At 40.4% G+C, this 22,635-nt stretch overlaps 1 protein-coding gene across 4 annotated transcripts in view; it reads right to left on the minus strand.

Annotated features, from left to right (window-relative positions):
- The window catches only part of kif26ab (kinesin family member 26Ab), a 194,160-nt gene that overhangs the window by 90,453 nt on the left and 81,072 nt on the right, over positions 1 to 22,635 (minus strand). For all 4 annotated transcript variants that reach the window (XM_059958457.1, XM_059958451.1, XM_059958470.1 and 1 more), the window contains exons 3-4: positions 21,886 to 22,392; positions 6,064 to 6,227 (exon numbers count right to left, since the gene is read on the minus strand). In XM_059958457.1, coding sequence (XP_059814440.1) covers positions 6,064 to 6,227; positions 21,886 to 22,392 — 671 coding nt within the window. The remainder of the gene's footprint in view (positions 1 to 6,063; positions 6,228 to 21,885; positions 22,393 to 22,635) is intronic.

Here is a 22,635-nt window from a genome sequence, read left to right on the forward strand (position 1 = left end):
ACCAAATGCTTATCACTGACCCATCAAGTGTCAGAGACTGCCATATGGTTTAACATTATACGGAGACAGCATTCTTATCACTGCTGTTGGCTCAAGAAGGAACATACTTAGCAACCATTCATTTCTAAACACAAACTACACAAGGAAAATTATATTTTGTCCGCATCCTTTAAAATAATAATTTGCACAGCCTTTCGGTTAATAATCATAAGCCACAACTGTGTCAGGCTAACAAAATCCACCAGGTTGTTAAGTGTTCTTTGTAATTGCAAATATTTACAATTGTTTGCACATGACATTATTTGAGTAGTGTTGTTGTCCTGGGAATTTCCCTTATTCACATAGCAAGAATTAGTGCAGCTTAGCATCCTAACTGGGGTTTAACAAAGTTGAGTGAATATGGTAGAAAAGAAAATACAATGGATATTGAAGCCTGAAATAGAAACAGGAAGATCTGCAAATAGTCAGGAGATCAAACAGAATCTGTAGAAAGAGAAGGAAACATTTCAGGTTGATACTGAGATCTAATGCAGTTCCATTTTTCACTTGGTATCAAGTCAGGCTAATTAATACTGATTATTAAAATAATCTATACATTCCCTTTTTAAAATATTTCCCAATATTTTTCTGTGTTAAAACTAGAAGTGAACTGACATGAAAGCACCACGCTTAGTTCACAACATTTCCTGGTAACTGAATTGCTATTAATTTGCTGCAGATCACCCAACAACTGGCTACATGTCACAATGGTATTGAAATTTGCATACTTCTAATTTTTGTTGCATATTCAATGAAAATTGCAACTACAATGTAAGATTTAGAAGATTCTTTCAGAATCAGTCTCCGAAACCTTTGATATGCCGACTTTGATCTTTTTAACTTCCTGCTACCAAACTTACAAATTGCGCATTGCAACACCACACTCATTAAAATAACACTAGTCTGTGCTTTTACTTTCATCAGAGACTTTCAAAATTTCCATTTCTGTGAGAAACTAAAATTTGATTACAGAGGAAGAGCATTCCTTGGCTCTTCTGTTCTTAGTTATCCCACTTTAGAATCGACTAAAAAGCCACACTTCGAAAGTTAGAAGTATTGCGCGTGTGTGTATTTTGGAAGACAGTGAAATGACAAGAAGAAATCAGCGTCTGAAAGAGGGCTCAGCAGGAAATCACTTGGTGCGTCTGCCAGGTAACAGCATTCTATCCAGGCACAAATATTGCTGAGGTGGGGCCTCTTGCAGTGTTAGCTAGACGAGGAGCTATGGTAATACTGGAAGTGTTAGCTAATAACAGTGTGATGAGGACAGTGGAGCATCTTGATGAAGAAGAAGGCCAGCAGCAGATCCAACGAGATTAAAGGGACGGATTAAAACAAAATAGTAGAAAATATAGGAAAGAGGGTGGATGTGGGTGGGCAAATAAATATCCAGGCAGGTATGGGTTAAGAAAGGAAGAAGGAGAAAGAATATAAGATTAAAAGAAAGATATTAAAGAGGAAAAAAGAAATGTAGCCACTCTTTTTAGAAATTAACTAGGAACTTCTCCTGCGTATATCACACGGGGCAAAACAGGTTAACTGACAATCAGGTCACTGAGAGTTAGAGCTAGCTTTCTGAGGAAAAGCACTGAATGAGCAGTCACATGTGTGATCCAGTAATGATGGGTTACATGGCCAATCAGTTTGCACATTAATAATGATGAGTCTTACACAGGTGCAGTTTTTAGTTAGAGAAATCTCACACAAAATGCCTTTTAATCCACCAACTAGACTAGGTGACATCACAAGCAGCAGGATGTCATCAACACAAGAAAGTCTCTGCAGATGCTGGAAATCCAAAGAAACACACACAAAATGCTGGAGGAACTCAGCAGGCCAGGTAGCATCTCTGGAAATGAGTAAACAGTCGACGTTTTGGGCTGAGACCCTTCTTCAGGATGAAACAGAAGGGGGAAGACTCCAGAATAAAAAGCTGCAGAGAGAGGAAGGGGGTTATCTAGAAGGTGCTGTGGTAGCAGGTCTGGGTGAGTACATGGCTGAAGAGCGGGAAAGTTCACCCAGACCCACTATCTCAGCACCTTCTACCTAGCCTCCTTCCCCACCACCCTCTTTTTTTATTCTGGAGTCTTCCCCCTTCCTTTTCAGTCCAGAAGAAGGGTCTCAGCCCAAAACTTCAACTGTTTATTCATTTCCATGGATGCTGTCTGACCTGCTGAGTCCCTCCAACATTTTGTGCGTGTTGCTTAGGATATCATAACACTCTTTAATGTTTTGAACACTGTGACTCATTGCTTGTCTGATCCACCAGTGTCAGATTTCATCTTTCTCCTTCATATGTTACAAGTGAAGGACATCACTGAGAACGGTAATTGTCTGGTGCACGTAAATGCTGAGCCTGTGGTCTACTAGACCTCAATAAACAGATGAGTTCAAAAGTCAGTTAAAAATGACAAACTTTGTGATATGAAAAAGTTGTGTGAGTTAAATATGCTTGACTCATCTAATCAGCGAGCGTTGTGCTGAGCATTCCGCAAGTGTCACCATGCTTCTGGCGTAAGTATACTTACTAACCTGAACAACACATCTCAGGAATGTGGGAAGAGGAAACCCATGTGGTCACGGGGAAGAGCGTACCAGCTCCTTGCAGATAGTGGCAGGGGTAGAACTCTGATCCTACAACGGACGCTGTAAAACACCCAGCTTCCACCTGTGACACTAGCCGCACAGAGGAGTTGTCCGTACCCTACGTGTTGTGGATGAAGGACAATCCGCAAACTACTTGGCCTGCTGCCCCAACAACGAGAGTCATCCATAAAGAAGAAAGAATAGTTAGCATGGTCTCTCAAGAATCCAGCTGCAAAGCTTCATTGAGTAGGCGAGGGGGTGCGAGGGAATCTGAGGGAGAGAAGGGGGCAGGTAGGAAGATGCAGATAGTTGTTGGAGAATGAAGTTGTCAGGGAACTAACTCAGCATAGGAGTACCGAACCTGACTGGCAGTCTGACAAATGGTCTTTGCCCTGAAATATTTTCCTTTCCACAGATCCATCCTGACATCCTGAATGTTTCTATCATTCTGTGCTATCATTTCTATCATCTGTTACTCCAAACACCTTTGATTTTCAAAGGCTAACACAAAATCTTCAGCTACTGAGTCACAAAACAAATTTTGAAGACACTGATGCCGCTGCCAACAAAAGTTACTCTCTGTTTCCCTGTGAAGAGGTCTTGCATTGTTTTTCTCGATTGTGTCCACAATGAGCCTACCTCCCGTACCTTTAGACACTGTTCATGCAGTACAATTTACAAAATAAATGCGCAATTCTTGCTGTGCAACAGTAAAGCTATTCAGTGTTGCACATCAAATCGTGGTTCCTCCCAACCAGAATCCTAACATACCACATGGAGATATCATGATTGCATTTCCAGCCAGGTCTCGTGGATACAAAGGAAATCTGCAACCTAAACAGAAAATGCTGGACACAGACAAGAGAAAATCTGCAGTTGCTGGAAATCCAAGTAATATACAAAATGCTGGAGGAACTCAGCCAGCCAGGCAGCATCTATGGAAAAAAAGTACAGTTGACATTTCAGGCCAAAACCCTTCAGCAGGAAATGCTGGAGGTGCTCAAGACATCAGTCAGCAACCTATTACTACAGATGTAAATCCAATTGGCTAAGCTCATCTAGTATTTTCTTTTTCTTATAATCCCCCTGCATTTCTCTTGTTCCAAAATTTATGTTCACATTTCATCAATACAAATAAAAAACTGTTTTAACATTAACTGAATCTCTTCTATATTGAATATTCAACTTCCAGAAGCAGTTATTCCGTAAAAGCACTGAGAAAGACTTACTCAATCACCATAGAGTTAATGCAGGAAGTTGTCAATACAGGAGCTGCATAGTGATTATTGATATTTACTGACATTCTAGTGCATAGAACACGAACGTTTTATTGTGGCAGTGGTCTCAAAGGAGCAGAATCATGGTGCCAGCCCTCAAAACTAACTCAGCCTGCCAGAAAATCTGAGGCAGAGAAACACACTATCGTAGGATCAGAGGCCAAAGCTGGCGTGGGGCTGTATTCCTGCACTAAGCAGAGGCATAACTCTTCTTTTTAATAGAGCAGGGGATCCCAAGTGTTTTTTATATCATGGAACTACCACCAACCGAGGCGACCCCAATTTGGGAACCCTGAAATAGAGGATTGCAAAAAGAATACAAGAGATCACAGTGCACTTCTGCTATAGTACTCAAGATACCCAGGATAAAATCTTTCGTAAACTCAAAAGTAAACAAATTGTGTTGCTTAGATACTGCAGCAAAAGCTTTTTACAAAAACACAGGTTTGAATCCATTATCTCTGACATCAACTGAGATATCTAAATCGTTTTCACTGACTGACCCACATGGCAATGGCAGTTTGTATCATAGTATAATAAGTGCCAGGAGTCTATGTTTCACTTCTTTTTATTTCCGTTCATAATATTAAGGGTGGCTGGTGTAGCAGCTTTACTTACACACGCTTGTTCAGGGATCTACACTGAAAGAGGTTTCAATTTTGTTGTAGAGCAGGGGAGAAAAGATCAGCAGGGTTCAGCTTCTGCAGATGGACATCACTTTGATCAGATCAACGTTATCCTACCTACCATCTGCCCTGCAAGATTTATATTGGAAACAGAGAATAAATAAACTGGAAGGTTATGGCAAATCAAAAATAGTAGTACCTCTCATACCTCTATAGAATTAGCTGGTTTGGATGTTTTCACAGATCAAAGCTTTATCACACCATAAAAGTATTTTAATTCTCCCAGAGATTTCACTTCCACTGTGCTCAATCCACGGAATAGACTGATTAGAGAAATTCTGTAAGCGGTGTTGCATTATTGAAAAAAATACATAGAATTCTTCCAATAATAATATTTTTCAGAAATATATCAATTTCAGGAAGAAAACATCTGGTTTGCAACATTTTTGGAAACAAAGGAACTCTTTTAATCTACAGATCCCCAATTCTCTCCTGTTGTTGGGCTTCCTGGATTCATATTCTTGTCTTTTGTGGACAAACTGACAAAGGTTAATTGCCATGATATGTCAGGAACTCTATTATTATTCATGGAATTATAAAATTATATAAGCACAGCAGGGAGCCATTTGCCCTATTAACACACAGTGGAGCTGTCTAATTAATCTAACCTTCTTGCCCTTAACCCAAAGCATTATTATTCTTTTCCCTTCAGTATTTACATTGTATAATATGACAAGAAGAATGGTAGAAGGTTAGGATCTTTAATGCAATAAAAATTCTCAAATTCCATCTTTCAAAGGCGGATTTCCTCCACCCTGTCTGAAAAACCATTCAGAAGAAAGAAAGGAAAATCAGAGATTCCAAAATGCAGTTACACACACAGACGAAGTTTGGACAGAGGACTGGTGATGTGTGCTTTGGACATACAAAGCGTAATTGGAGAGAAAGTAGATATAAAAGGCGAGATTCTACTTGGCTGGATAATAACAAGAAGAGTGTCTGCTTTAGCTCTCTTCCAATGTCTGATGTCATTGACTTCAATGCTAAGGGTGCCAGGGCAGCGCAGTGGCTAGTGCACGCTATTACAGCACAGGGCGTCGGAGTTAAGGAGTTCAGCTCCTGCATCATCTCTGAGAAAGTTTGTACGTTCTTCCTGTGAGTGTACGGGTTTCCTCCGGGTGCTCCATTTCCCTCCCACAATCCAAAGACGTACCAGGTAGTAGTTTAATTGATCACTGTAAATTGTCCTGTGACTAGGCTGAGGATGACGGGCAGTGTGGCTCATTGTTCCATACTGTATCTATAAATAAAGATCTACCCCAAAAAGATAAGAGAAAATCAACTTACAAAATGACAGGGAGAGAAATCACTTGTATCAAATTACCTAATAATGCAATAATTTACTTTAAAAATCAGTTTCTAAAGCTCAGCCATTTTTAAGCTTTTAAGTGAAATTCACATCAACCAATCAAGCTTGACTGAAAATGCTTAATCCAATTTAAAGCTTCCCATTGACAAATGAAATGATCTAATACCTGATGAAGAAAGAAGCTGCAGCGGAAGTGCCAGAAGAAATCCTTCCAGGCAATAATGAATTCTGGGAGGCCGGTGTTACCCAGGGCTGACTGCTGCTGTTCTGCTGGATGATGGCTTCTTGAGATAAACCTTCTTTTCCACTCTCTGTCATTGTTGTTTGTGTCTAAAAGCAAAAAGTAAACAGTAAAGGCTGGATGGTAAACTGACTTGTGAAGCATCTTGCTTTATATCACTGCTGCCTAGCTCCCTCATTCATTGCACCAATTACAATGGTGACAACTAAAATTAATTAATGTGGACAAGCATGTCTTACAATGTCCAGCATTAGAAGGTTACAACCAGGAATTCACTAGACAAGGAGCATACAACTAAGAGGCTTTGGTCGGAGTAATGCACAGTTAAACAGCCTGACAACCATGAAGTAATGGAGAAATATAAACCGATTTCCATTATTGTCACACATTTTATCATTCAATTGCAGAGTCGCTTGCCTTTTGTAATGAATATCTGCCATACATGGTTTCTCAGTAGTCTATCACTTAGGGTTACTACCTGCTTAAGTGGCAGCTCATACAAATGTAATGAATCAAACTCCTTGCAAGGTCTTTCACCTTCCCTCTTTAAAACTACCACTTCTTTGAACTCAGAATTTTAAAATTATATTTTAAAAATAGCAAACCAGCATACCTTCAATGAACAGGTAGTATTTTAAGCTTCCTGAACAGAACTGTCCAAGCATATAATTACGACATACAAACTAGATTAATTTAAAACAACTATCTGCTATAATTGCTTAAGTATAGTAAGGTGAAATATTGTACTTTCCAAATCCTAGCTAAAATCACTCACACTTAAACACAATGATGGGCATTTTAATAGCTCTCCAATTAAAAAAGAAGCATGTTCATTACAGACTCTTCTTGGAAGCGACTTTATTAGTCAACTAGCATTGCATCCAAAACAGTTCCACGTGTCTAATAATCAAATAAGAAATATTTTGCAATAAAGACGACGGAAGCATGAATAATATCATTGTTAAAAGAGAAAATTTGGCCTAACAAGAAAAGTACACCTATTCCCATTGGTCCAGGCTGGACTGAAACACCTGGTGTGTATGGTTAATTCCAAACTGTCAGTGTGTAACTTTGAAAATAACAGATTCAGATACAATAGTGTTCTTCATACTAATTTAATCTTTTGTTTAATTTGCTGAATCAATAAATGCAACCTCTGGGTTTTAGATGATTTGGTCAGAGAAATTAAACAAGGAGAACGTGGAAAATAAATGAAGGAGATCAGCTGACCATATTATCAAAAGGATAATACGATAAACAAGCTTTGTTTTAGCCCCTATGAACAATGCTTCCCCATCCATCAGTTAAGTGCTTACCATCTAAATATTAAGGCCAGACCAGCATCTTAATTAGACCATTTATGACTATTCAGTACATTCAGCTCGGTCTCTTATAGATCATGTTTCTCTGACCCATTTTGGTTTTACTAATCACTGTTTCTATGTCTCTTCCAATAAGGTAGAAGCATAGAAAACCTACTGCACAATACAGGCCCTTCAGCCCACAATGCTGTGACCGAAGATGTCCTTACTTTAGAAGTTACCTAGGGTTGCCCATAGCCCTCTATTTTTTTAAGCTCCGTGTACCATGTCAATGATGTAAATGTATTTCTACATATATGCAAAGGCAATAATTTGTAAAGCAAAATCCTACATCGAGCTTTGTCATTACAGAAACATGGCTGAGAAAAGGAAAGGACCGGCAGCTCAGTATTCCAGGATACAGATTCAGCAGGTGTGATAAAAGGGGTGTAGCCTTTTAGATAAAGGAAAACATAACAGCAGTAATTCAAGATGACATTGTTGGAGGATATTGCAGTGAGGCTACATGGGTAGAAACAAGGGGAGGAGGGATGCTCTCTTGGGCTTGCATTATAGATCCCCACCCCAAATAGTCACCGGGAACTTGAAGAGAAGATGTGCACAGAAATTTCTCATAGTTATAATAATATTAGTGGGAGATTGATCACCTCTTGATCCTTAATTTAAATAATAAATTGTATGAAGTGATTTTTAATTTGCTTATAATTTTCATTGAAGATGTAAGTTGCTATATTAACCCCCCCCCCGCCACCTACTAAACGGAAGATTTCAAACAAACTATAAACTGTATTGCCACAAGAATTAAAGCTCTGAATGCTGTTTGCTCAGACTGTGATTTTTATATTGTCACATTTAACCAAAGGACAAAAAGACCAAGAGAAGTCTTTCACTGTTCACTATGTGACACATACTTGCTATGTCGTAATTTTTACTCATCTGAATGCGTTAACAGAAGGTACACAATTGAGAGGTGAGGAATTTGGCAAGCCTATGACAACCCTCTTTAGGATTTGTTCAGATGTTTAATCAGAATAGGTACATAACTTTAAAGTCCTGATTGTGATTGGTCCTGCATTTTACAGCTCTTCTCCTCAGCCATAAACCAAGAACAAAAGATCTGCTTGCTCTGTTGCTCAACCACCATTGTATAAAATGAATCAGTTTTGCTTAAATAAAATGAATGTTTTCCAAATAACCCATTACAGACTGAGGAAAAGTAGACAACTGTTTTCAAGTCATTCTTGTTTGTGGCACTGTACAGTCACAACTGAACCTCTTGCTACTAAAATTCGGTTCCATTGACATCAAAAGCACTAAATTTCAAAAGTGGAGGATGAGATATAATTGCTACAATATTGTTTGACAGTCAGATTGAATGACAAGTTTTAAATCTTTTGATTAGCAAAAACTCAGTATAACTACATATTTACATGGGAATAGAAAGATGACATAGCCTTGAAGCCCGTTTTGCCATCAAATCTGATCATGGCAAATCAAATCATCATGAGTGGAAACATCACCTTTACCAGGTCAGGCCCTGTAGAGAATCAGAAGATACTTCTATTACTGAGGAAGGTTATGTAGCGGCCACTTTATTAGGTACAACTATACACCTGCTTGGTAATGCAAATATTTAATCAGTCAATCATGTGGCAGTAACTCAATGCACAAAAACATGTAGACATGGTCAAGAGGTTCATTTGCTGTGATCTAAGTGACTATGATCATGGAATGTTTATTGGTGCCAGATGGGGTGGTTTGAGTACCTCAGAAACGGCTGAACTTCCTGGGATTTTCATGCACAACAGTCTCTAGGGTTTACAGAGACTGGTTTGAAAAACAATAAATACATTCAGTGAGTGGCAGTTCTATGGGTTAAACAGCTTTGTTAGTGAGATCAGAGGAGAGAATGTCCTGATTGGTTCAAGCAGACAAAAAGGCAACAGAAACTCGGATAATGTTACATCAGTGGTGTGCAGAAGCGCATCTCTGAACCCACAACATGTTAAACCTTGAAATGGATGGGCTACAACAGCAGAAGACCACGAACATACACTTAGTGGCCACTGTGTTAGGTACGGAGGTACCTAATAAAGTGGCCACTGAGCATAGTTCATCTTGTTTATCCTAGTCCAGAAAGTGCTACGTAGATCTAATCAGAATCAGTTTTATTATCACTGGCATGTGTTGTGAAATTTGTACACTAATCCCACTTCCTGACACTAGTTACAGAGTTCTGTAGGTCACATCTCTTCAAGTACCCAGTTACTGCACTTTCATGCAGCAAATTCAAAACCTTTACCACACTCTGGGTGAAAGAAAGGATCCTTTGCATCTCCTCTCTAACATCTCTACTAATTACTTTAAATCTATGTCCCTGGGTTTTTAACCTTCAGCTAAAGAAAACAAATCTTCCCCATTGACTCTGTCCAGACCCCTCATAATTTTATACCTGCCATTTAAATCAGACTCCATAGAAAACTAATCTGGCTAATTCAATCTTGCCTTGAGCTAAATGTTTTCAACATTTCTAACATCCTTATAAATCTCCTCAGTACAATCTCAAGTGCAATCACATCTTTCCTATAATGTGGTGAACTACAACTGTAAAATTCAAATTGTAGTTTCAGTAGCAATTTACATGTTCTAACATAGCTCATTGCATTCTGTGTTTCCTTATTCACCTTTTTGGCCTCTTCTACTGTCGGCAAGGATACGTAGACGTACATTCCAGGTTTCCCTTTATCTCCCCCAACACTCAATATCCTTCTATTCTGATGCTAGGTCGTAGGCCTAAATATTAACAGTTTCTCTTTCCACAGATTCTACCTGACCATCTGAGTGTCTCCAGTAGTTTCTGCTTTATTTCAGATATCCAGCATCTGAAGATTTTTTCATTCTCAATATCATCCCACTTTTTGTGTATTTCCTGGCATTGTTTTATTTCCCCAGACACATTACTTAAGCTGCTCCAGATTATATTTTCTTTCCACTTTCTTACAAAACCCCCTATAACTTTGTGTACTCTAAACCTTTCCTCCTTACCGTCAAACACACCGCCAATTTCTGTATAATCTGAAAAGTCTTTTATTGTCTCTCACAATTAAACTTTAATTATTAATGTACATTTCAAAATGAAAAGGATCAAGTACTGAGACTATTAAAACCCCACTGGTAAAAGAGTTTAAGTCATTAAAACGCCCTTCAACAATTTACCTCTCATCTCCTCTCACAGAACTAACTTGAGATCCAACTTACACTCTCTGTAGAGCATGCGTTCAACATTTTTGGCCAAACTGGCATCGGAAACTTCGTCACAATCCTTGCTCCAGAATCACTGTGATTGACTTTTAATGGCTTTCCTGTTCAGGATCAATTAGGCAGTGTTGGCAGTAACTGTGACCAATTAAAAATCCCCATTTCTGCATTACTGGTCTGTGTTCCTCAATGCCCTAACCTTGTACAGTCAAATTCTGGAAATATCAATTGTCCCAGTATCTACCAACTGTTTGGACGATAGATCCTGGCATTTCCACAGTGCACTCCGTGTTGCCGCGTCAGCGTTCTCAGTATCTGAGCATTGGTCGCCATCGTGCATTTAGTCTACTGGGACTGTATGTTGGTTAAGTGCAGAAGTGGAAAATTGTTACCATATCTTCAAGATCTCAGAACTGCCAAATTAGGACACTTAATGTCATAGCATGCTGACACTCTTGGGCAGAGAGATACACCATAATACATGTGTTGTACTTTACCAAGGGATGGTGCCAAGTCAAAGTAAACTTCATGTTTTGATGCTTATTTCTAGGATAGGACTCTAACAATCAAGAAGTTTGCACATAAAACTGGAATCGAATTTTTTTAAATTTCCCTAGATAAAAAATTGTTTCAATATCCCTATCACGCATACGATATGTTGAAAATGTTCAGAGGTTCTGAGCTATTATATATAGACATAGACACTTTGTGTTTGGTACACCTGCACACCTGCTGGTAAATGAAATGCATCACCAGACATCAGAATGGGGAAGAAGAGTGATTGATCTAAGTGACTTTGACTGTGGAAAGATTGTTAGTGCTTGGTGGGGCAGTTTGAGTAATTCAGAAACTGATGATCTCTCGGGATTTTCACACGGAACAGTCTCTGAGGTTTATAGAGAATTGTGCGAAAAACTGGGGGAAAAAACATTCAGTGAGCAGCAGTTCCCTGGGCCTTGTTAATTGAGAGCGGTCAGAGGAGTATGGGCAGACTGATTCAAGCAGACGGGCAGGTGGCAGTAACTCAAATAGCCACGCATTACAACACCAGTGTGCAGAAGAGCATCTCTGAATGCAAAACACGTTGAATCTTGAAGTGGTTGGGCTACAGCAGAAGAAGACCATGAGCATACACTCAGTGGCCACTTCATTTATATACAGGAGCTACCTAATAAAGTGGCTACAGAGTTTTTGTTACAGTCTGCTCTATGCTACAGGCATACAGCATACTTTTGTATCAGGTACAGGCATACGTGAAGCAAATTGTTGATATGCTATAGTAAATATACCATTAGACAAAAGGTTAAAAATCTGCTACAGAACCAGTAGCTTTGTTAGACTCTACACACATTGCTGCTGACTATTTTCACAAGTTCTCATTGGCTGATTCTTACGTCATGTAGTAATATCTGCTCATTTTATATTACCTCAGCCCTGAATTAAATTCACTTTGTATAACCAATGGTCTCACATTGAGTCATAGAATCAAATGGGAATTAAATACCAATTACTGGCAGAACAGCAGGTTCAAGTCGATGCAACAAGGCACATTTTAAAAAATTATATTTGATAAATGCAATATTGAAGCAACCCAAATGACTAAAATCCCCAAAATAATTTTAAGTAATGATTCCTTCAACTGGTAAATACTTTAAAACACAAACCTCATTAGACAAATGCAGGTTTAATTTACATTAAATTAAATCTATGAAAAATTCAGAGTGAAGAAGCCAAACTGTCTCTCTAATTTTCTGTTGATGACTGCCTGCTCTATTGCATTTGAACAGAAAGAATCAGAATCATTATCACTGACATAATGTTGAGAAATTTGCTGTTTTGCAACAGCAGCACAGTGCAACACATCAATAAATTACTATAGGTTATGCTAAGAAACATAAGATAATCAGTGCAAAAGGAGAGCAAAACAATGAGGTAGAGTTCATAGACCGTCCACGAATATGATGGCAGAAGGGAAGAAGCTGTTCCTAAAACACTGAGTGTGCGCCTTTGGGCTCCTATATCTACTCACTCACAGTAGAAAGCATGTCCTAGACCTTAATGATGGTCATCACCTTCTTGAGGCACCACCTCTTGAAGATGTCTTCGATGGTGGACGTCAACAATGATGATGGAGCTGTCTGTATCTACAACCTTGTACAGCTATTTCCCATTCCTGTGTATTGGATCCTCTATACCAGGTAGTGATGCAACCAGTCAAAATACTCTCCAGGGTACATCTGTAGATATTAGCTAGAGTCTTTGGTGACTGATCAAATCTCCTCAAACTTCTAATGAAGTATAGACACGAGTGTACCTTCTGTATGATTGCATCAATATGTTGGGCTTAGGATCTAAGATGTTGACACCCATGAATGTGAAACTGTTCATCTTTTCCACTTTTGACCCCTCAATGAGGGCTGGTGTGTGTTCTCCCACCTTCCACATCCTGAAGTCCACAATCAATTCCTTGGTTTTACTGACATTGAATTCAAGTTTATTGTTCCAGCACCGCTCAACCTGCTGATCTACCTCACTCCTGTATGCTCCACCTTACTATCCGAGATTCTGCCAATAACAGTGATGTCATGAGTGAATTTATAGATGGTGGTTGAGCTGTGCTTAGCCACATAGTCATGATTCTAGAGAGAGCAGAGCAGTGCCTTGAAGTCCACCTGTGTTAGTTGTCAATGAGAAGACGTCATTACCGATCCGCACTGGCTGTGATCTCCCGATGAGGAAATCAAGGATCCAGTTACAGAATGAGATACAGAAGCCTGGCTTTAGAAACTTGTTGTACTGAGGGATGGGCGGTCAGAATATTGAACACTGAGCTGTAATTGATAAAGAGCAGCATGACTTCGATATTGCTGTTGTCCAGATGGTCCAAGGCCAAGTGGAAAGCGCAGAGATTGCATCCACTGTAGACCTACTGTAGCAATGGGTTCAGACCCTAGTTCAAGCAGCAGTTAATTCTAGCCATGACCAAGCTCTCAAAGCATTTCATCACAGCAGATGTGAGCGCAAAAGGGAGAAAATCATTTCGGCAGCTCAGCCTGCTCTTCTTGAGTACCTGTGCTGTCAACGCCCTTTTGAAGCACATGGGAAACCATGTAGTGAGAGATTGAAGGTGTCCTTGCATACTCCAGCCAGTCGGTTGGCATAAGCTTTCAGTGCCCTACCCAGTACACCATCTGGGATCTGGACCTCGCTCCTTGCAAGGGTTCACCCTCTTGAAAGATATTGCTCTCCAAGCTGACTCCGAACTGAGCTACATTTGTAACACAAAATATTTGAATGATATACTTTATTTGATTTCTTGATGCTGAGAGTCATTCTTCTGTGTGTTTAAAATCAAAAATAATAGGCCTGGTCTTGAGAACAGTGCCATTCAGCCCATTGAGCTTTTGCCACCATTGCATCATGGCTCATTCCAGATCCCACTCAACCCCATTCATCTGCCTCCCTGCCACACCCTTTGATGTCCTGACCAATCAGGAAACTATCAACTTCCACTTTAAATAAATCCACGGACTTGGCCTCCGCTACAGTCTGTGGCAGAGCATTCCACAGATTCACTATTCTCTGGCTAAAGAAATTCCTCCTTACTTCTTTTCTAAAAGATTGCCATCAATTTTGAGGCTGCACCATCTAGTTCTGGATGCCCCCACCAGAGGAAACATCCTCTCCACATCCACCTTATCTAGTTCTTTCAACATTTGGTAGGTTTCAATGAGATCCCCTCACATTCTTCTAAATGCCAATGAGTACAGACCCAAAGCTGCCAAACACTCCTTATATGTTAACCCCTTCATTCCTGGAATCATCCTCATGAACCTCCTCTGGACTGTCTCCAATGACAACACATCCTTTCTGTGATATGGGGCCCAGAACTGTTGGCAATATTCCAAGTGCAGCCTGACTAGTGTCTTATAAAACCTCAGCATTATCTCGTTTTTCTATTCTATTTCCCTTGAACTAAATGCCAACATTGCCATTGCCTTCTTTACCACAGACTCAACTTGTAAATTAACCTTCTGTGAGTCTTGCACAAGGACTCTTAAGTCCAGTGGTCCAATATCAACTCTCACTTCCCTTTTACCCTTTATATAACTGAAAAACCTTTTAGTATCCTTCTTTATATTATTGGCTAGTTTGCCCTCATATTTTATCTTTTCCCTTCTTATAGCTCTTTTAGTTGCCTTTTGTTGGATTTTAAAAGCTTCCCAATCCCCACTTACTTTTGCTACCTTATATGCACTTTCCTTGGCTTTTATGCAGTCCTTAACTTCCCTTGTCAGCTGCAGCTGCCTACCACTACCATAAGAACTTCTTCTGTGAGACATACCTCTATCCTGCACCTTGTGAACTAATCCCAGAAACTTCAGCCGCCTCTGCTCTGCCATCATTCTCACCAGTATCTCCTCCAATCCACCTGGACAAGCTCTTCTCTCATGCCTCTGTCATTTTCTTTATTCCATAATGATACTGATACATGTGACTTATTCTTCTCCCTCTCAAATTAAGCTCTCTAATAAGATCTGGTTTATTAAACAATGCCCAATCTAAGATAGCCTTTCCCTGAGTAGGCTCAAGCACAAGCTGCTCTAAAAAGCCATCTCATAGGCATTCAACAAATTCCCTCTCTTGCGATCCGACACCAACCCGATTTTCCCAAACCCCTTGCACATTGAAGTCCTCCATTACAATTGAGATATTGCCCTTACTCCATGCCCTTTCCATCTACCTTTTCAATCTCAACCCCACTCCTTGGCTACTATTTGGAGGCCTATATATGATTCCCAAAATGTGTTTTTTTTACCCTTGCAGTTTCTTAACTCCAACCACAAAAATACAACATTCTCCGACTGTAATTCCATATCTTACCAACAGAGCCACACCACCACCTCTGCCTTCCTGACTGTCCTTTCGATAGAAAGTATATCCTTTGATATTAAGCTCCCATCTATGGCCCTCTTTCAGCCACGACTCAGTGATGCCCACAATGTCATACTGACCAATCTCTAATTGCGTCACTAGTTTGTCCACCTTATTCCGAAAGCTACGCACATTTAAACCTTCACCTTCAGTCCTGCATTCTTCGCCCTTTTGAATGTTGCCTCTGTGGTATAATTTAACTCTTTGCTCTGTCTGCATTTGTACCCAATCATTTGCTTGTCCTTCCTTACATTCATGTTACACCCATCCTCTACTTGAAAACCTGCTGGCCCATCCTCAGCTCTATCATACTAGTTCCCTTCCCCTTCCATATTATTTTAAGCCACTCCCAACAGCTGCTCACAGGAATATTAGTCCCCTTCAGATTCAAGTTCAACCTGTCCCTTTTGTACAGATCACACCCGCCCCAGAAGAGGTCCAAATTATACAGAAATCTGAATTCCTGCCCCCTGCTCCAATTCTTCAGCCACACACTTATCTGCCACCTCATTCTATTCCTATCCTCATTGTTGCATGGCATAGACAGCAATCCCGAGATTACTGCCCTTGAGGTCCTACTCCTCAGCTTCCTTCCTAACTCTCTGTATTCTGCTTTCAGGACCTCTTCCCTTTTTTTAACCTACGTCAATGAGCCCAATATGTACTCCTGGCTGCTCACCCTCCCTTTTTAGGGTACGGTAGATACGTTCAGAAACAGTGTGGACCTTGTCACCTTTGAGGTAAACTGCTATCTGTGTGTCCACAGATTCACCTACCTATCCCTCTGAATATAGAGTCCTCTATTACTGTTGTCATCATCCTCTTCAGTTCCCTACCCTTCTGAGCCACAGGGCCAGACTCAGGGCCAGAGGCACGACCGCTGTTGCTTCTGCCAAGTAGGTCACCTCCCCCCCCACCCCCGCCACCGCCCAACAGTACTCAAAATGAAGTACTTATTGTTGAGGGGGTTGGCCACAGGGCTGCTCTACACTACCTGACATTCTCTCTTCCCTCTCCTGACAGTTATCCGTCTCCTGTAGCCCTGGGGGTGACCACCTCCCTGTAGCTCCTGTCTATCACCTCATTTTCCCTAACAATCCGAAGGTCATCTCGATGCAGCTGGTGCCAATGTGGCCATCGGGGAGGCTGGTAATCTCCAGGAAATCCCACATCTGACACCTAGAACAGAACACTGGCTCTGTAGACAGACCCCCTATTCTCTCGAGTTAAGTAAGAAATAAGGAACAAACTTACCTACTTACCTTGCCTCTGCCGGTTTTCGCTGATGCCCTGTTGAGCTAAAGCCTTACCACTCTGACTCAGACCACTCCAACGCCAACTGTTCCCTCGATGACAGCTCTGCTATGTGGCACCCCTCTTTTATGGAGACTGAGTTTTTAAAGGTTTTCAGCAGACTTGGGCGGGGACTCGTCTACAAGTTACTACTCCCTCCTGAGTCTCTTTATGGCAATAACATGATAGGTATCCTCTTGACTGCATTTATTATTGCTGTTGCCATATCCAAACTAACAACTATCCAATTTAAACAAGGACACCAATAAACAAAGCAGAAATAACTTTTGACATCATAAAAACCTTGCCAAGTCCATCAATTATAAATCACTAGTCTTCACCGGACAAATTAATTACCAAAAACGCTCAATGCCACAAACATGGGAAGAGCAAGTTATATGTGGCCATGATATTCCATCTCACAGAACACAAGACTTTAAATTCTCCATATTTTCTGTATTTAAGAAGTCAGTTGACTTTGTATCTCATTAAAAAAGTAAGAGGCCCAAAAAAATAATTAGATTATAAGCAGTTAACCATTGTAAAACTGAAATATGACGGGAGACAGTGCAGTGCCATTGTTAAACAACTCACAAACACCTGTGGCGTGACACAGTTTAAACCCAGCCTTCACACAGGGGAACATGATGTGCTATTTACGGTTACTGAACACTACATTCAAAATTTCCTCCAAGAAGAACACGTACAATACAGATAAAAACAGAAAATGCTGCGATACTCAGTAGGTCAGGCAGCATCCGTAGAATAAAAACAGTTATCATTCATACCTTTCATCAGAAGAACATGTTCCCACCTCTGCCCAAAGCTCAGCAATGGAAGTGTAACTCTACCTTGAGACATACAAGGCATTTGATTGTGGAGACTATTTTAGGTCACTGACAGCACAGATGAGTGCAGAATCTATCCTCCAGTGGCAGTGGGATGACCATGCATGAATCACTGCGTACTGCGAGGGAGGGGTTTCATAATTCGGATCTAGCAACAACTAAGGAGCAGCAATACTTCTGCAAGCCAGGAAGGTGTGTGAGTGGAAGGGAACCAGCTGAAGGCAATATTCCCATATTCCTGCTGGGTTTTTCCTAAGTTTAGTTTATGTTCGGGCTTGGGCTGAGGGTAAACAGTATTCATGCTGTACTCAGGTCAGATCTCCAATACAGATTGCAGGAACAGAGAGCTGTACAGCAGGCAGATTGTAAGGAGCGAGGCCATGAGGGAGCTGAATCGAGGGAGAGAACTTTAAAACTGGGATGGTTAGTTTACAGAATGAATAGCTCTAAAATATTCAAAAAGACTCCAATCAAAAATTACACATTAAAAAAAATGAGGGTTTGAAAAATAGTACACGCAGTTTCCCTTATGATAACAGATGGTGGAAGCTGTGGGAATCCAAAATATCTTTATTGCATTAATGATATAACACAGTCTACTAATGACACTACAATTGCAGAAGAACTCTGCATATGCTATCTGGCTAACCCATTTGCCATCATCATCTGGTTATCACATAAGCTCCTGTTGCTCACAGATTAATAAATTCTATCCTCACTTGTGGATGTTTTCCACAGTGGATTCATGCCTCAGTTGGTACTGCACTTCAGAAAGGTAGGCTCTAGATGAGACAAACACCAGTGTCTGAAATTCTCAGCTGGAACTTATAAATCACCCAGGTATGATACTTGAAAGCCTGGGGGATGGGCATACAGGTAATGTGCAAGGCCCCAAGACAGCAGTGATTCTTACACAAGGATCCAATTGGATAGTAGATAAGAGAGGGCAGAGGTGGAACAGAGGTGGTGAGGGCAACAGGAAGAGGACCTAGAAAACCATTCTCAGTTACTCGTGCTAAATGAACAATATGGTGGTTGTATATTATGCTCAGCTTCCATATCAGCTCCAGATGTTGGTGGGTTTCCACTTCAACAGAGGTTGCTTCAGAAGTGAAGTACAAAATACAACCAAAACCATAAATGTTCATTTGTAGCAAGAGCCTGCTTAAGTGATAACCCATACATCAGCCTGAATATCCTCCACGATCAGCATACAGTCACTGCAGTATATATTATTTACAAAATTCGCTGCAATTACCTGAAGGGCTCATCTTCCAAACCCACAATCCCTGGGTTTCACTGTACATCATACATCAAGTCGACTTGGAAATATATCCCTGCTCCATCATCAGCCCCTAGTACCGTCACCATTTGGTTCAGGACATGACAATTAGGAATATCCAGTGACACACATATCCACAAATTAGTTAAAATATCCTACTCCTACCTCCATGCAAGTGAATGTAAGGCTCAACAAAGATGCTCATATTCCCACATCAGTATCTACTTAGATGAGTTATAGAGTCATCCAATGTGGAAACTGGCCCTTCAGCCCATCGACTCCACACCAAACAACTAGCACCCATTTACTCTAATCCAAACACTAATCCATTTTATTCTCCCTGAAATCCCCTAGATTCCACTGCTCAAACATATTTTATCTTCTAACCCACAGATCTTTGGGAAATGGGAGGAAATGGGAGGAAATTGGACCACACAGCCACAGGGAGAGCCTGCAAACTTCACACTGGAGGTGAGGATTAAACCTGGAGTGCTGGGGTTTGAAGCAACACCTCTACTATCTGCACCACTGGGTTGTCCAAAAGAGATATGAAAAAGGCTAGGCCATCTTATCACAGGATCAAGTCCAGGGCAGGAGTATCAATGGGAGGCAAATGAAAGGAGAAAAGTCTTCAACTGCCTCTAGTTGAGTAAAAAATCAAATGCTAGTGCTACAGTTGACTGTTTTCAACCATTGCACAAGTAATACATTATCGCTTATACGTCCAAACTCTTCAGTGACACCATTAACATAGAAAAATGATCCAAGGCATAATTGGTTGTGTGATCAGATAAAAATTGACTCTGGCCCATAGGACAAGTGTCTTAAAATTTCATGAAACGTTTAGTGAATGAATTTAAGGGCATGAAATGACTGGCAGTAGGGCTACTGGGTGGCTTAGGTGAATGCGCAAGAGGCCAGAACTACTTGCTGAAGTTTGGAGAAGATTATAGGCCAGGAGGAGTAAGACCACAGAGGGATTTGAATGTGAGAGTGAAATTATAAAGTTAGATGTTGATAGATAGGAGTCTCTGAAGACTAGGCAACACAGCTTATAGCTGTACAGGTTTAGATCTGAGCATTAGAGATATTTCACGATGCCAAATTAGTGAAGATTTGAATATGAGAAATAACCACAAAAACACAGGGATATGCAGGTCTGAAAATTGACAAAACCATGCTGAGAGTTCTAGTGGAAGATGAGTAGGACAGGCACAGACTCTGGAATTGGTATTGTGATGCTCAGATAGACCCTAATTGGTAAATTGGTTTACTATTGTCTCATGCACTGAAGTACAGTGAAGAACCTGTCTCACATACCTTGTTAATTCAGATCAATTCATTAGAACAATAAATTAAGCAATACAGAGTATAACAAGAACAGAATGCAAAATGGAGTGCTACAGTTTCAGAAAAAGTGCATTGCAGGTTAACAATAAGGCACAGGATCATAATGAGGTAGATTAAGCGTCCATCATATCATACAAGGGAACTATTCATAGTCTTACAAATGGGATAGAAGCTGCCATTGAGCCTGTTGGTACACGTTTTCAGGCTTCTGCCCAGCGGGAGTGGGGGAAAGAAGAGGGAACGCCCTGGGTGAGTGTGTCAGGAGTCATCTTAATCTCCTCTGGCCATATCTGAGCAACCATGGAATCCTATTCACCCTTCCCCTTATCCCCGTTATCTTTTCTAACTTCAGACCCCTTTACAACTTGTACGTGTGTCTAGTTCTGGTTATTTAATCCTTCTTGACCTTAATTGTGTTTGTGTTATTCATCCATCCTTCAGAGACATAAACTCTGGCGATCACTCAGTGCTTCACAATGTTCCATAAAGTCTATCTTCTTTGTTCATTTTTTCTCTGTGGTTCAGTATCTGAATCTGATTGATGATAATGATAGTGTGAAGCGTCTTCAGATATTTTACTCAATTAGAGGCACTATATATGGTTGGATATGACCAGAGATTAGGATGACTGCTGTTCCCTACATGAGTCAATCTGTTTATCTGAAATCAGGTTTCTCTGATTAAATATTAACATGACCAAAGCCACCATCCTTGGTTCCTCAATTGCCTTCTTAGCATAGATTCTACATCTAAGATGATGAGAGGCATTGATTGTGTGGATGGCCAGGGGGCTTTTTCCTAGTGTGGACCACTTGGAGGGGGGCATAGTGTTAAGGTACTTGGAAGTAGGTACAGAGAGGATGTCAGAGATAAGTTTTTCACACAGAATGATGGGTGCATGGAATGCTCTGCTGGCAACGATGGTGCAGGCAGATACAATGGGGTCTTTTTAAGAGACTCTTAGATAGGTACATGGGGCTTAGAAAAATAGAGGGCAATGCAGAAGGGTAATTCTAGGCAGTTCCTAGAGTAGGTTACATGATTGGCACGACATTGTGGGCCAAAGGGCCTGTAACATGCTGTAGACTTCTATGTCCTATGTTCTATGTTCTATCCCTCTCTAGCCACCGTCTTCTGCTAAACTTGTCCAGTCTATAAGACCATACAACATAGGAACAGAATTAGGCCATTCTGTGCCTGTTTCTACTCCCTTTATCTTTCCAGCACAAATAACATCTGCTTCGACATCACTATACCTATTCCATTCTCCACACCTGCCCTAACTCAAACTCTTTTTGTTGAGAGGTATACAGAATACATTTTAGTTTAATAAATTTAAAAGTATCAAGCAAGTATTCATTTGTTTCCAATTATTTTTTGGAAATGTTAGATCCTTGAATTAACAAGTTTTAAATCTACAGATACTGTTTTCTTCAGAAATAAACAACAAATTACTTACCAGATAGGCATGAGGAAGGAAGTTGTTAACTCTGGAGATACTCCACATACCCTCAAGGTACTGTTGTGCCTGAATGGTGACCGAGTTCAAAGCACTGCTAAGACCACTGGAACCAACAGTTACTTGAACACTGGAGTTTGAAAGGCTGCTCGTACCCTGAGACCAGCCAGAACCTTTCCGTCTCTCCATGCCATTTATTACATTTCCTGACTTTACAGGCTGTCTGCTCATTTGTCCTTTGACAAAGGGCCAATCTCTTTGTGAGGAAAGCGTGAGCACATTTTGGGAAGCATTGCTCGAAGAAACGGCGTTGGAACAGTGTGGCAACTCAGGTATATCCTGACTGGACTCCTGGTCGAGATTATGGACCATCTGAATGGCTTCCTTTCGCAGCTGATTTAGGTGGGTTGCACAAATCTCACATCTGCTCTCACTTTCATTTCGACTTCGTTTTGAAGAGTCAGGCACTTGAAGCTTGTCAAAAATAAATGCAGAAAATCCTGGGTCCTGTAAACAGGAAACAAACATTAACTAACTTGGACTAATTGCAAATTATCCTTATTAGCTCCACAGTCACATTCCTGATGACATTAAATTTCCACAAATCTACATGTCACTTTGACTCACAGACATAATTGATTCCTGAATCATATCCATATGCAAAAAATAAAAATAATTATCAAAAACAAACTGATGCTGCTTGCATACCTGATAACTACCCATCTATTTACACTAATAATTAGCTCTGCA

Source organism: Hypanus sabinus, chromosome 2 (assembly GCF_030144855.1).
Source record: "Hypanus sabinus isolate sHypSab1 chromosome 2, sHypSab1.hap1, whole genome shotgun sequence".
NCBI lineage: Eukaryota > Metazoa > Chordata > Chondrichthyes > Myliobatiformes > Dasyatidae > Hypanus > Hypanus sabinus.